The sequence below is a fragment of the Typopeltis vanoorti genome, chromosome 1, assembly GCF_054136105.1.
Source record: "Typopeltis vanoorti isolate ZY-2024b chromosome 1, IOZ_Tvanoo_1.0, whole genome shotgun sequence".
NCBI lineage: Eukaryota > Metazoa > Arthropoda > Arachnida > Uropygi > Thelyphonidae > Typopeltis > Typopeltis vanoorti.
This window is the reverse complement of record NC_143549.1, coordinates 75,727,356-75,744,322: the sequence shown is the minus strand read 5'-3', so window position 1 is coordinate 75,744,322 and position 16,967 is coordinate 75,727,356. Positions and strand designations below refer to the sequence as shown.

General features: G+C 34.4%; 1 protein-coding gene across 1 annotated transcript in view; it reads right to left on the bottom strand.

Annotated features, from left to right (window-relative positions):
* Nucleotides 1-16,967, bottom strand: part of LOC150110101 (putative receptor-type tyrosine-protein phosphatase mosPTP-1) — a 349,618-nt gene that overhangs the window by 17,052 nt on the left and 315,599 nt on the right. The window contains exons 21-22 of the mRNA XM_090413286.1: nt 16,223-16,494; nt 3,527-3,662 (exon numbers count right to left, since the gene is read on the bottom strand). Of these exons, the coding sequence (XP_090269412.1) occupies nt 3,527-3,662; nt 16,223-16,494 (408 nt within the window). The remainder of the gene's footprint in view (nt 1-3,526; nt 3,663-16,222; nt 16,495-16,967) is intronic.

Genomic DNA, 16,967 nt, shown 5'->3' with positions numbered 1-16,967 from the left:
AGGGCGAAAACAACAGGGGGAGGGCTTGTTTAACCAGGCAATGCCCCAACCAGCATGAAATTTTATCATGTTGTACCATCCCTGGAGGTCTATCTTAATAATAATAATTGATTTTATTTTTTGATGAGTATGCCTGGGGTAAAGGAAGTGGTGGGGTGGGGTTGATGTTGCTAAGTATATGCTATTTAGCAACATCAACAATAATATATTACATTTTTTTTTAATTTTAGCAAAAAAAAAAGAAAGTAAAAGTTTTAATTTTATTACATATGTAAACATTTCACTAAATGTATAATGCATTATATTTCTTTTCATTAGTAATTTATCTAGCAATGTTTTGTATGAAAGAAATATGTATAGCCTTGTCCTTTCCAATTTTTAACAGTTCTTTAATGTTTTCACACCATTAAAGAACTGTAGCTTTCTTTATAGCAAAGGATGAGTTTAATTTTCACTGCCATGTTGTTTACCATGCCAGATAGTAGTGAGCTTGTGAAGTGTATTCTTCTGAAGAGAAAGTTTGATACAGTGAGACAGAAAAAAAAAAACTGTGGATTAGAATAGAATACATTCTGGAAGGTTTTTTTAAAATTAATGGATGAAATTTGTTTCAAACAACTATACAGAAATGAAGAATATAGTTTTTTCTGAAAAGGAACTAATATCTATTAAAGGAGATATGAAAGAAGAAGCATAATCATACTCAAAAACTGGTGTTCACAATTTTTTTTTCCTTCTGGAAAATAAAAAGTATGAGTTATTTAAGTAGATTTCAATGACCACTTATTAAGTATGGAGTTAACTTTTATTTTTTTTTTCACCATACTGTGATCTTGAAGAAAAGAAATAAAAATTTTTGTGTGATGCTTATTTTTATGATTGATATAAAGTTTGTGAGGTCCTTTCTCATGCAATATTGTAATTACACTGATATTATTTGATTTGATTATAAATATAGATATTAATTTGAACTTATTTCGACTCCCACTCAATCTCTTTATAATCTTTTTAGTTAACTTATTGTCATAACAATATCCTGGACATGAATCTGTCTTATTAACTGGAAAAACTAGTTAGTAAACCATTTAATACACAACATTACAACAAAATTTGGATAGGCAGAAAGGTGGGGGGGATTACAGAATACTTTTCAATACATGATAAGAAGAGAGAGAAAGAGAACAAGGAGTCACCCTGGAGCTGCGCAAAAAATCTAGTCTTTGGCAAAAGTTCTAGCAAAGGATTTCTGCTTATACAGTGGGAAATGAGCATACTGGATTGTCAGAAAAAATGGTTATAAGTGTTTATCAGTGAATGATGAGTTTAATGAGAGGTATAACAGACAATGTACAGAGTCTGTCTGTCAAAAAAATGTATACACACTTCAGCAAAAGAAAACCCCGGCATAAAAATTGTAATACTAACTTTATACAAGTTACCTTTGACTTCTACAATTACATGAGGTGCTCAAAGTGGTTACCATTAGCGTCCAGACACTTATTATGATGACAAACTACTGCTTGGGCAACATTGGTCAAAGTGTCCAGTTGAATTGCTGTTTCAATTTCTTTCCAAAGGGCCACCAGTGATGCTGTTTTTCTACAATACACTACATTCTTTAGAGTCCCCCATAGGTAGAAGTCCAAGGTGTTAAATCAGAAGAATGTGAAGGGGAAGGGGCTCAACTGCACCTCTTCATCCTATCCATTGTTCCTGCAAACTCTCATCGAAGTAAGTTCTCACGTCTCGATGGTGCGCCATCTTGTTGGAAGAGAAATTGATCACTCCCCTAAAGTGCATGAATGGCAGGTAAAATGGATGTGCGTAGCATGTTTAGGTACACTTGACCAGTAAAAAGATAGGACGATTCTTCAAAGAAGAATGGTCCTATTAAACCCCTAGATGACACTCCACACCAGACATTGTGCCCGGTAAATTGACTGCCTTGTCCATATGAACACCTGGATTTTCTTGAGCCCAGTAAACACAATTATTCCGATTCACTGTTCCATTAAGCTTAAATTTTGCTTCTTCATACCAAACCATTTTCCTCACAAACTGCTCATCCACCATGTGCTGAAACCACTCACAATATTGCATTCTTTGATCAGGATTGTCTTCATTCATTGCATGTAATAATCTTGGGATGTAAACTTTCCCTTTAGCTGCTTTAGGAATGCGTCGTATGCTTGCACTGCTAACTCCTGTCACATGTGCACATTGTGTGATAGACTTCTGTGACAAATGTGGAAACTGTTTCAACACCGTAGCTGAGGAAGCAGGACTTGCTGTGCGAGCCTCCCAGATCTTCCCTTGTGCACATCACACATGGTACCATGGGTCTCAAACGTATCACGAATATGTGCAAATGTCAGGCATGTTGGAGGTTGTGTTGCAAACTCATGCCTCCATCGTCATTGAATTTCAACAACATTCTCAAATTTGAAATACCACTTTAAAATGGTCTTGCGTTCCTCGAATGACAATCATGCCTTGGCCATTTTGTTTAACTGTCCTACTGGTCATGTGTTGATGCAAGCATTCATGTGAGTAACAACATCTTTTGAGAGAACATCATACTACACATTGCTACCATCATTCGACCCAACTTCGAAAAAAAGTCCATAGATGACATCTGTTAAAGTGTGTATACTTTTTTTTTTTGGACTCTGTATTAACAGTTGTTAATGTGGGCCTACTACGCTAATCTTCAGACTCCATGTAGATGCCAGATAATAATAACATATATACTTTGTGTATATGTTATTTGTGTAAATGCTAAGAAATATTTTAAAAGCTTAATAGAGTGAAACAAAACTGAGAAAGGATCAAATTATTATTTAATTCTTCCAATATTTTGTCTCAGTCAATGAGACATTTTCAGGAAGTACAATATGAGACATAACACACACACAGAAAAGTAACACAAAACTAAGTGAAATATGTGGACAAAAGACTAGAGTTCTAACTAGGTGGGATGCCCTCTGCATGCACCGGGGATGTAAACTAGGATCTTGAAGTATTAGTGTTTCCTATGTTTTGGGAAGTTTTATGCAACTATATTTATTTAAATTAGGCTGATTTCTGAGAGCCGCTGCAGATTCCAAAAAATCTTTCTCTTCTAAATTACTGTGATGGAGCATGGTGGTCTTTTCCAACTGATTCTATGAGCCATATCTAAAGAATGGTCCACAAAGCCAGACTGACCATAGTCATGAATTCAGATGTATTTCATGTGTTCTTCCATATGAATGTTGACTGATCTTCCTATCTATCCATAGTAAGCCAATTTGCAGGAACAGGGCATTTCGTATACTCTGGCCACAGAGAGAAAGGAGGGAGCTGATCTTTAGTAGAATGTATAAGGTTAGCAAGCTTTTGGTGGAGCTTCAAAGTTGCAGAAATTGCATTTCTTTAAGACTGGCTATTTTTTCTGAAGTATCTCAGATTGGGGATGATGACAGCATTACTAAAATCTTAAGTTTCTAACATGAATATATATATATATATACATACACACACTTACCTGTGTCTTCCAAATGCCAGGCCTACGCATATGGTATAATTTGGCATATACATATACATCTACACAGTTTTCATGTTCTATTTGTTTGTAGAGGGTGGTCAAGCAACAGAAAATAGCTGCTTCTGTTCCTCCAAACCTATAAAAATGCACAGAAATAAAAAAATAATTTAGAAATGAAGAAAATTGTAAGTTATTTAAACATAAAATAAAGCTGTATTAAATTAACAACAGAATGATAACCAAATTTCATACAGAACAGAAAATTTTTGATTAATGGAGTTATATTCCAGGAAAATACTTCAATCGTTCTTACAGTGAAAGTTCTTGGTGAATTACTGGCTGTAACCAACCAGCTAGCACTCTTAAAAGTGTATAATTGTGGGACAAATTGTCAAAATGCCAAAATAAAGCTCAAATCACATAAGAGAAGTAGAAAAGGGTATACCTGAGAAAAGAATTTCTCACCAAAACATCAAGTAGGTAAAAACAAAATTAAAAATAAACACACAATATACATAATTTTTTACAAAATTACAACTAGGGAGAGAGAAAAGTAAATTAATTAATATAATTATTAAAAGAAAGGAGCCTCTATAGATTCATCAATAATAGCAATGCATTGTGGTGGAGGGAAAAAAATTCTTCATCTTCTGGAAATCCTTTCCAGAAGATGAAGAAACAGCCAAAGACTACATTCAACTGAAAATATTGAGGCCTATACAGACAGATATAACCAATACCAGAAGAACAAAATAATTTGTTTCAATAATGAAATACCATGAGTAAGCATATTTAAAATATAAACTTTTAAAAGCTATTTAACGATTAATATTTTCAGTATTTAATTAATAGCCTTAATATTAATTTTATTAAGGCTCTTAATTAAAAAAGAACAAAATAAATAAATAAATAATTAATTGAGTCACTATGTTACTTTGCTAGATTTCAAATCAGCATCTTCAGAGAACAAATTACAACTATGATAATAGAACACTATTATAATGATGTAGAAAAATTCAAATTGTAACTGAAAATAACTACTGTCCTATCAAAGTGCCCTTGGCCAGATAAAGAATAAAATTAATTCCTAGAGGTCATGCTAAATATTTTCTTAGAATGATTGTCTTCCAGATATTAGGTAAATTAATACAGCCATACTTACTGAGGTTAGGAGAGTGTTTTAACAGTTTATGCTTATTGTAAAATCAGTCTTGTCTCTTAAACCCTATAAATGTTTGCGAATATCTACACAGATGATACAGATGTTCGTGAATGAAGTTATGTTCTTCAAGGTCTTAGCCTTCTTCTGTTTGAAGAAAGCTAAGTTGCAAGCATAAGGAACCATATATACTCCAGGGGACATAAGAGAATGAAGCTGATCCTTTGGAGAAAGGATGAAGGTTACTAGCTGGATGCATAAAAAATGGTGTGAAGATTATATTTATGAACAGGGGTGTCAAACTGGCAGCCCGCGTGCATCCCCCATGCCTCAAGGAAAGATTTTAAAAAAAAAAGGATGGTTGCTTTTTATAATAAAACAGGAATACCGTATTTACTCGAATATAACTCGCCCTCACATATGACTCACACCCCTGTACCTTGATTTTACTTTATGAAAAAAGAAATTAAAAAGTTTTGCATATACATCGCACACGAAAATAAGGTTTAACCACTTTCATGTCGGGAAGATAACTCGCTCCCCGCGGTAAACAACACGCCTTCCCCAACTGCCACTATACTGCAGATGCAAGAAAAACAAGTAGTTTTATTGTACACTGAATAAAGTACAGAGACATATGTGGTCTGTGTAATATATTTCTTTGATGCGATTAGAGACAACTGGTATAAAAACGGCACTAACTAATGAATCACATGTCCCCTCCCACATTAACCATGCTGTTTAGACTCAAGTAGAACCATATGTTGCACTGGCAAACACAGTATCTAACTAAAATCTATTGTTTTTAGTTGGATGTGTGTGAGTGCTCCCACTAACTCAAACACAAAGCTGCAATAAAATTCGTAAACATGTTACTAAGTTATATAGAGTGAATTTTGTTATGACAGTTTCAGATATTATGGAATTTGGTTGAAGAAAATTAGCATTTCAGCTCAAAAATGTTGGCTTCACTTTGTGTTGGTAATGCAATCTTTTGTTAATACCGTACCAATCATATCCACATCTTCATAGCTGTTCTATCTCTATTGGCCTATCATTGCTGGCTATTTCACATTCTGCTTTCATTTCTTAGACATTCATGAAGGGTGTTCATTATGTATCTAAAATCTTGTAACTTACTTATAATTTTTATTTGGAATAATGGGAAAGAAGATGACGCTATTTGGATAGATGACTTTGACAATGCACACAAGGAAACCGCTTTCGAGGCCAGAAGTAGCTATAACGAAGAGGAGATTCTAGGTAAGTCATCCCAATTTTCAGTTTTTTCCCTAAAAACTTTAGTTTCTAAAAATTCCCACATATATCTAACACCATGATTTTTTAGATTTAATTTTTGGGGAAAAAAGTGCGAGTTATATTCAAGTAAATACAGTATTGATTTATTCGTTTTCATACACCATTTATAGTTACAATATGGATGCAGTGACCTGCTATAATATAATTGCAGTAATAAAAATTTATATCGCAATTTCAATGTTAGATCCGATCCTAATCAATCGTAAACTATATAGTTACAATATGGATGCAACAATCTGCTATAATATAATTCAATAATAAAATTTATGTCGCATTTTCAATGTTAGATCCCATCCTAATCAATCAAACTATATTTATACTTTCATTGTTAATTTATTGGCTACCAGCTGTTCACGTGATGCACAGCATACACACTAATGTGAATCCAGCTATGACTTTATAATTGCCTGCTACAGTCAATCAGTGATCTTTGAAGCCACTGCACTAAACATGATTCAATGACAACCTAGCAGTGAGAGAATCCCTTTTATTCTTATTTTTAATTTTTATTTGCAATAGTCTACAGTTTAGTGCATTTTTATAAAAATTGTCATCATCATCATCAAATTCCTGCCATGTACCATCAAGGGGTGTACAGGATATGATAGTACTACATGAAAAATTTACATCATTACTAACTTCCTATCTACAATTTTCCTCCAAATCAGTCTGTTACTTGTCAAGACTCCAACATTATCAGACTTTATATCTCTATCATCTAAAGCACTTTGTACAGTATCAATCCACCTATATCTTGGTCTTCATATGGGTCGTTTTTGCCAACCTGGCAGAGAACACTTGGTTTGCTAATCTTTCCTCGCCCATTCTGTTTAAGTGACCATACCACCTTAGATTAGCTCTGCTAATGCATTCCTGAATGCAGACGATATCAAGTTCTTTCCTAATATCCTCGTTTTTAATATGATATTGCCATTGATGCCATCTGTTCACGCCTCTAATCTTTCTAGGGAATCTCATATCTGCAGTCTCTAGTCTTTGGTCAAGTGTTTTACTTCTGATTCAGCTCTCAGATCCATAAGTTAAAATTGGTTTGAACACTGCCTTGTATACAGCTAATTTAGTGTTCCGACTAATTTCTCTCTTATTCCACATGAATTTATTCAATTGACTGCCAGCATACCAGCTTTGTCGATTCTGTTATCTATTTCCATATTTAATTTACCATCTTCACTAAAAATCGTGCATAACTAATTGAAATGTTTTTACTTGTTCCATAGGTTCTCCGTTCACAATGCAGATGACATTTTCAACGAATCTGCCTATTTTCATTGTCTTTGTCTTTTTATTGCTGAGCTTCATACCACATATCTATTACAACAGTTATTTAATTTAGTCAGGGAATCTTGTAAACTTGTAGAAGATTTATTTAGAAGTATAACATCGTCTGCATAAAGCAGAGAACTGACATTAACATCTCCAATTTTGATATCATGTTTAATATCACTTTCCTTCATAATGTGATCCATATAGATAATGAATAACAGAGGGGATAATGTACTTCCTTGTCTCACACCAGATTTAACATTAAACCATCTTCCTGTACTTCCTTCAATTCTAACTGCTGACTTACAACTCAAATAAAGACTAAGTATTGCTTGATATAATATACATTGACACCAAATAACCATAGCGTATTGAATAGATTCTCTCTTGGCATCTTGTCATTTTCCAGATCAACAAAACTTAAATATAGACTTAGAGAAAGATGTTGAAAGAATATAGATTTAGAGAAAGATATCTTTCTCTAAATCCAGAGTAATTTATTAAAAAGGTGGCACACCGTTTGGCAACTCCTATAGGTTGAGATGACCTTGCTAATGCTTCTGCCTGGTATCTCCACTTGGGCTTGTCTCCCCCTGAAGAGACCTCAATAAAGGTCGAAACTAGTCTGGGTAGTGGCCCTTCCCTTAATGCATAACATTATCCATATCTGCAAGGAGATGGGGGTGCTTAAGGGTCAAAGCTGTATAACTGAGAGGAGACCTCCACATAGCCTTTAAAGGAATGCGGGGAACCGACCAGGGCTTCTGACCTAATGTCGAATACTCACCTTCTCGTGGTGCACCCTGTTGGGTATCTACTTTGATACTGAACAAACGAGGATGGGCTGGCAATTTGGGATTTAGCTGACCAAATTGTATTCTTATTGGTTAAACCAAAATAAAAAATGATTGTACAACATGACAAAATTTCATGCTGGCTGCAGCATTGCCCGGTTAAACAAGGCCCCCGTTGTTTTCGCCAGGGAACCAGGGCGAACAGCAAAAAGTCAGTTACTGGAACAAATCTGAAAACAAACCCCAACTCAACATCACCAGAGTTAAAGATTGGTATTATCAACGTAAGAAGTCTGAATGGCAAAGAAATGGAGCTAGCTGAGGAATTAGATAAGTACCAGATCGACATAATAGGGGTGACTGAAACAAAAAAGACAGAAACTGGTGAGTTCTTTCTGAGCAATAAATACAAAATGTTATATTCAGGCAATGACAATCAAGGAAAAGAAGGAGTAGCCATAGTATTCAACACAAAATACGAGGCTAATCTTCTTGAATGGCAGTCAGTCTCAAGTAGAGTAATGTGGGCAAATATGAGAATGGGGAACTGGACAATGAGACTTATTTGTGCCTATGGTCCCACAGAAGGTTCTACTAAGGTAGAAGTGGAGGAATTTTTTGACGCTCTAGAAAAAGCAACTGACACAATAAAAAGGAAAAGTTGGTCCTTGTTGGGGATCTAAATAGCAGAGTAGGAAATGATTGTCAGACATACAAAAATATTTTGGGAAAATTTGGAGAAAAGAGCAAAGCTAATAATAATGGCAAATATCTGTTGGATTTCTGCTCAGGATATGGACTGGTTATTACTAACACCATGTTCCAACATAAAAATGTGCACAAATTCACATGGTGAGAAGAGGCTAGGAATAAGAAAAGTCTCATTGACTATGTTATTGTTGATAGTGATGTTTTCTCCCTAGTGCATGACACCAGAGTGTACAGAGGATTTGAAATTGGAAGTGATCACTATTTAGTCTTGAGCAGGATAAAATTGAATTTCATATTGAAAAGAATAGCATGTAAGAAAGTTTTAAAGTGAATAAAAGTTGAGCAGCTCTCAGATGTTAACTTAGACTAAAATACAGAAAGTTTATTGAAAAGAAAATGAAAGAGTTTGAGAAAAGAAATCAAACCTTGGAGATTCAGTGGCAAACTCTGAAGAAAACATTGATTGATTCTGCCAGAGAGGCATGTGCGAGGTTGTCTGAAAGGATAAAAAAATCAGAACTCCCTGGTGGACACAGGAAGTTAAAGAGGCAGTGAAAGAAAAGAAGAAAGCATATCAAAAGTTCCTGGCAAATAAGTCAGCTTTTACTCTTACAGAATACAGAGACAAATGTAAGAAAGCTAAACACTGTGTAAAACTAACTAAACAAAAGCATTGAGAAGACTTTGGCAAGAACATAGAAAATAAATATCAAGAAGGTGGCAAAATATTCTGGAGGTTGTTGTAGAAGCTTAGAAATGGAGGAAAGAGTGCTGTAAAAGGAGTTTGAGATGATAAAAGTGACATGAAAACTGGAGAAAAAGATATCCTTGAAGTATGGAGTAATTACTTTGAAAAACTGCTAAATGAAACAAGCAGTGATGACAGCACAGTGATAAAAAACACTGACCAGGCATGCAGTCAGGAATACATATCCATACTTCAAGTAGAAAAAGCCATCAAAGGCTTGAAATGTGGAAAGGCAGCAGGAGTAGATGATATTCGACCAGAAATTCTGAAGTATGGTGGTATAAGAGTCTTACAATGGCTGCACTGTATAGTTCAGAAGGCCTGGACAGAGGGACGAATTCCCGATGATTGGAGTAGAGCTCTCATAGTACCCATATATAAAAAGGGAAACAAAACTGAATGTGAGAATTACAGAGGTATTTCCCTACTGAGTGTTCCTGGCAAGATCTACGCAAGTATACTTTAGAAACGGTTGAGAAGAATTATGGAAGAAAATGATTTCATTCTAAAAGCGAAATACCAAGAAGTTGGTGTACCAAAAATATACAGTTATTTAGGTCAAAAATATCTGGAAATTAAAAAAGTTTGTAGCAAATATTCTATGTTATTTTGGAAGCACCTATATGTGTGAACAATTATTCTCATGTATGAAAGGTAACAAAACAGCCCACAGATCAAGATTAACTGACGTCAAGCTTTCTGCCATAATGTAGGTCATATGCTCAAAATCTTTGAGTCCAAATTTTGGCAGGCTGGTTAATAATAAACGTTGTCAAGTGTTGGAAAAAAAATAAAATACTGAAATTAAATTACTATAATTATTAGGTATAGTTTTTGGGAAAATTCCCATGCTACTCCTCTTAAACACTGTTATTATAATTACGGCTATTATAGCCTGTTTTTTGTTTAGGATATATATATATATATATATATATATATTATTAATACATAACCCGGGTTTCCAAATTTATTTTCCCGCATCAAAACACACCCCCATGCTCCCTTTCTCCTTCTGTCCCCCCCCTTTATAAACAACCTTCAGCATGATCATGAAATTTGAAGACATCCTGGAATCAAAACAAGGTATGTACAAAATTTTTCCACCTCTTTTATTCTGCTATAATTGCCTTCTATACTCACCACAATGCCCTAAAATAATACCCCTTTTTTGAGTAATAATAGCCAATGCATTTAAAATAAGGGACACTCCTAAACAAAAACAGTCTATAATAGCCGTAATTATAATAATACTATAATTCTATTATACAAGCATATATATTTTAATCCAAAAATATTATCATTTTTCCCCTAAATATTTTCAGTAACATTTAAAAAATTCCCCAAAATATAGACCCCCCCCCCACCTCCCAAAAAAAAATATATAGAAGTATTTTATTTCAACACAAACACAAAAAATTTCAAACTAACAGGAGGTTCTGCAAATTTTTGTGAAGGTTAATAATGAGAGTTTATACTTTTTTTTTAGAATGTATAAATATATAAATATTTGATTTATTTAAATAAAATTTAATTTCAGTTTAATTTGGATTAAATGCTGTCTATTGTAAATATTAATATAATAAAAATATTCTTTATATTATTATTTTTTTTGAGTTGTCATAATCATTATACTATTATTTTATGTCTTGTAATGACTTAGAATAAATAAAATTTTTGTTATTAATTTTCCATCAATTTATTTAGACTCATTTTTTCACTTCCCTTTGATTCTAATTGGTGCAGGATTATTTTAGTTGAAAATTTTTTGCGGCCCACCTGAGATACAGTTTTATAGCAAATGGCCTACGGTCCAATTGAGTTTGACACTCCTGTTTATTCAGAGGTACCACAGATATACAGGAGATAGGATATAGTTTTATTGTGATCTTGTATGATGTCAAATGATGCATTCTGATTGACTTTTCTGAATTAATTTTGTTTTTTATCTAGCCTCTAAAGGCTGCCTTCACATGACATTAATTCCTTTTCAGTTGCAATCTGAAATATTTCTGCAACAATCTAATTGAGTGCTGTGTGTCTTACCACAATTCTAATGTCTGCTCTGAAGATGCTGGTTTGAAATCTAGCAAAATATTAGTAACTCACTAAATTTATTTATTTATTTTGTTCTTCTAGTGTTGTTTATACTATAAAGCACTATTATGAAAAATCACCAAGACCTCAGCCTACCATTATATATTTTGTAAACAGGATTAATCACCTACCTTTAATTAAGCCAAGTTACTTAGTCATGATAGGCCACTGGCCCACACAAAACATGTAAGGGGAAAATGAAAATAATGAAAGGAAAAGATAATAAACAATGCTCACCTTCATTTATATTAATTGTTTGCATTAATCATTATATTAATTTATGTTAATCATTTGTATGACACTACTTAAAAGACAAACTTTACTCAAGACCTGTATGATGTCCTTTATTAAGGTTTTTGATTAAGGTTTCATTGGTGTGATACTTCACACAGTTGGTTCTTGTTAGGTACAGAGGGAGAGAGAAAGCCTACAATTTCTTCTTAATACCATGGAACCTAATGTTTGAAATTTATATTTGCCTGGTCTCTGAGATTGAAAAAACTCTCAGGACAGAAAAATCATCATCAAATTCCTGACATGTACCCTCAAGGGGTGTACAGGTTATGATAGTACAACATGAAATATTTACGTCATTACTAACTTCCTATCTATAATTTTCCTCTAAATCAATCTGTTACTCGTCAAGACTCCAACATTATCAGATCTTATATTTCTATCATCTAAGGCACTTTGTACCATATCAATCCACCTATATCTTGGTCTTCCTCTCGGTCGTTTTCCTGCCAACCTGGCAGAGAACACTTGTTTTGCTAATCTTTCCTCTCCCATTCTGTTTAAGCGATGATACCACCTGAGATTAGCTTTGCTAACGAATTCCTGGATGATGACGATGTCAAGTTCTTTCCTAATATCCTCGTTTTTAATATGATATTGCCATTGATGCCATCTGTTCACCAGGACTCTCATATCTGCGGTCTCTAGTTTTTGGTTAAGTGTTTTACTTCTGACCCAGCTCTCAGATCCACAGGTTAAAACTGGATTGAACACTGTCTTGTATACAGCTAATTTAGTGTTCCGACTAATTTCTCCCTTATTCCACATGAATTTATTCAATTGACTGCCAGCATACCAGCTTTGTCGATTCTGTTATCTATTTCCATATTTAATATACCATCTTCAGTAAAAATCGTGCCTAAGTAACTGAAATGTTTTACTTGTTCCACATGTTCCATGTTCACAACACAGTTGACATTTTCAACAATTCTACTTATTTTCATTGTCTTTATCTTTTTAATGATGACCTTCATACCATATCTATTACAACAGTTATTCAATTTAGTCAGGGAATCTTGCAAACTTGTAGTGGATTTATTTAGAAGTATAACATCATCCGCATAAAGCAAAGAGCAGACATTAACATCTCCAATTTTAATATCATGTTTAATACCACTTTCCTTCATAATGTGATCGATATAGATAATGAATAACAGAGGGGATAATGAATTCTTGTCTCGCTTTTCTTCCACAAATTTAACATTAACCCATCTTCCTACAATTCTAACTGCTGACTTACAACTTAAATAAAGACTAAGTATTGCGTGATATAATGCCCCATTGACATCATAAAACTGTAGCGTATTGAATAGCTTCTCTCTTGGCACCTTGTCATATGCTTTTTCCAGATCGACAAAACTTAAATACAGATCTTTGTTATATTCCCATGCTTTCTCAAATATTTGTCGTAAAGTGAAGATCTGATCCTGACAGCCTCTATTTGGCCTGAATCCAGCTTGTTCTTTACCAAGCTTTTCTTCCACAATTCATCTCCACCATTTCTCAAGTATACTTGCATAGATCTTGCCAGGAACACTCAGTAGGGAAATACCTCTGTAATTCTCACATTCAGTTTTATTTCCCTTTTTATATATGGGTACTATGAGAGCTCTACTCCAATCATCGGGAATTCGTCCCTCTGTCCAGGCCTTCTGAACTATACAGTGCAGCCATTGTAAGACTTTTATACCACCATACTTCAGATTTCTGGTCGAATATTATCTACTCCCGCTGCCTTTCCACATTTCAAGCCTTTGATGGCTTTTTCTACTTCAAGTATCGATATGTATTCCTGACTGTATGCCTGTCGAGTGTTTTTTACCACTGTGATATCACTGCTTGTTTCATTTAGCAATTTTTTGAATTACTCCATACTTCAAGGATATCTTTTTCTCCAGTTTTCATGTCACCTTTATCATCTCTAACTCCTTTTACAGCACTCTTTCCTCCATTTCTAAGCTTCTTCAACAACCTCCAGAATATCTTACCACCTTCTTGATATTTATTTTCTATGTTCTTGTCAAATTCCTCTCATGACTTTTGTTTAGCTAGTTTTACACACTGTTTCACTTTCTTACATTTGTCTGTATTCTCTAAGAGCACAAGCTGACTTATTTGCCAGTAAATTTCGATATGCTTTCTTCTTTTCCTTCACTGCAATTTTAACTTCCCGTATCCACCATGGAGTTCTAATTCTTCTATCCTTGCAGATAACCTCACCACATGCCTCTATGGCTGAATCAATCAGGGTTTTCTTCAAGGCTTGCCATTGAATCTCTAAGGTTTGGTTCCTGTTCTCAAACTCTTTCATTTTTTCTTCAATAATCTTTGTATATTTTAGTCTACAGTTCATATCTGAGAGCTGCTCAACTTTTATTCACTTTAAAACTTTCTTACATGTTATTCTTTTTAATATGAAATTCAATTTTATCCTGCTCAAAACTAAACAGTGATCACTACTAATTTCAAATCCTCTGTACACTCTGGTGTCCTGCACCAGGGAGAAAACATCACTATCAACAATAACATATCAATGAGACTTTCTTATTCCTTGCCTCTTCTCTCCACGTGAATTTGTGCATATTTTTATGTTGGAACATGGTGTTAGTAATAACCAGTCCATGTCCTGAGCAGAAATCCAACAGATATTTGCCATTATTATTAGCTTTGCTCTTTTCTCCAAATTTTCCCAAAATATTTTTGTATACTTGACAATCATTTCCTACTCTGCTATTTAGATCCCCAACAAGGACCAACTCTTCATTTTTCATTGTGTCAGTTGCTTTTTCTAAAGCATCAAAAAATTCCTCCAGTTTTACCTTAGTAGAACCTTCTCTGGGACCATAGGCACAAATAAGTCTCATTGTCCAGTTCCCCATTCTCATATTTACCCACATCACTGTACTTGACACCACCTACCATTCAAGAAGATTAGCTTCATATTTAGTGTTGAACACTATGGATACTCTTTCCTTTCCTTGATTATCATTGCCTGAATATAACATTTAGTATTTATAAATCTCACCAGTTTTTGTCTTTTTTGTTTGTCTTTTCTCACCAGTTTTTGTCTTTTTTCACCCCTATTATGTCGATCTGGTACTTATCTAATTCTTCAGCTGGCTCCATTTCTTTGCCATTCAGGCTTCTTATGTTGGTAGCATCGATCTTTAACTCTGATGACGTTGAGTTGGGGTGTGCTTTCAGATTTGTTCCAGTAGCTGACTTTTCGCTGTTTGCCCTGGTTCCCTGACGAAAACAATGGGGGCCCTTGTTTAACCGGGCGATGCCTCAGCCGGCATGAAATTTTGTCATGTTGTACCATCATTTTCTATATTAGTTTAAGCCAATAAGAATACAATTTGCTTGGCGAAATCCCAAATTGCCAGCCCGTCCTCGTTCGTTCAGTATCCAGGTATATACCCAACAGGGTGCACCACGAGAAGGTGAGGAGTGGACATTAGGTCAGAAGTCCTGGTCGGTTCTCCACATTCCTTTAAAGGCTATGTGGAGGTCTCCTCTCAGTTATACAGCTTTGACCCTTAACAGAAGACCCTTTGACAGAAAAAGCTTATATGCATAATATAGCTGCCTCTGACAGCATCAAACTTGCAGGAACACAGAAGTAGTTTGTTACAATGAATGTCATTTAGCATATAACATTGTACCTAAGGAGCTTTGGTTGGCACTTTTAATAATTTGCTATGGTGAGTGAGAGTTTGTTATTATGTTAGCTACAGTGAACGTCAACTGTAGAAGACAATCATTTTTGCTCCTGGGCAGAGTTTAGCATCTCTTAATGCTGAAAGTTGTATTCTTAGAAACTCTCGGTTATTTTGAAACTTGTTAAGTTTCAAAAGGCAAACACTTTTTTAGCTACTTGTCTATAAAACAATACCAAATATTTGTTATCCTTTAATAGTATTCGATGTCAAATGAATTCTTCCAAAATTTTCATCTGTAAGTAATTATTTATATATATATTAAAAAAAAATTAAAAAAAATCAGCTAATGCCTTTTATTCCCGTATAGGGAGTAGGTGAGACCATTTTAGTCCTATCTAAATTTTGGAGATGAGTGGACAGTTCAATCTCCACTGGTACCCAAACAGAGATAGCTGGCCCAAGGGTATCACTAATTAAGCGGTGTTCAATGAAGAGAGATGGCTCAACAAGTGCCGCCATCTCATGGTTCCTAACCCAATATATATATTTTTCCTAACATAAGTTTATTCCATTACTCCACAATAATTTTACTAAATATAAGTAATAAAACATTTGCTCAAATAATAGTACCTATCAATAACAACCATTGGGCCATTCTGATATTCCAAATGCCACTCTTGTATTACATGAAGCAGATCAAACACACTACTCAGTGGGGAACATGATTCAGGCCAACCAGGATACTGAATAATTCGACAAGTTACTTCATACTCATCCTGGTTGGCCTGCATCATAAAATCTCTAGTAGCAAAGTTATTTTGATAGGATTCTTCCACCATCTTCAATTTGAAACTGCCATGATCAACTTCTTCTCCCTTTTGGGGCCAAAATGAAGGATATTCCTGTAAAATAAATAAATAAATAAATTATTAAATTACTAAAGATTGATATATATTATAACCGTATATAAAATTATCAACAGACAATATGGGGGAGGGGAGAGAGAAAGTCTGAAATTTGTTTTCTATTTTTTTACATATTTATTTCATATTTCTTGAGTCATCAAATACAGCCAAAGAGATTATAGACTGCCCCAAGATAACTCAAAAAAGGGTGAAAATTCTGCAGTACAATTTCATGCTATTCAGAAGGTTAAAACACTAATGAACTAAGGTCATATTCATCTAAATCAGGCCTGCACAACATACAGCCCACAATGCTATTTATTTTGGCCCGTCTGCCTGACTGAATTATTCAATCATATGGGGTGATATGAAATTGGACGAATTTTTCCTAGCGTTGAATTAAATTTTTACTAAGACTCTGCATGTTTACATTCATGCAATTAATGTCACAATCATGTTTCTTTCAATTC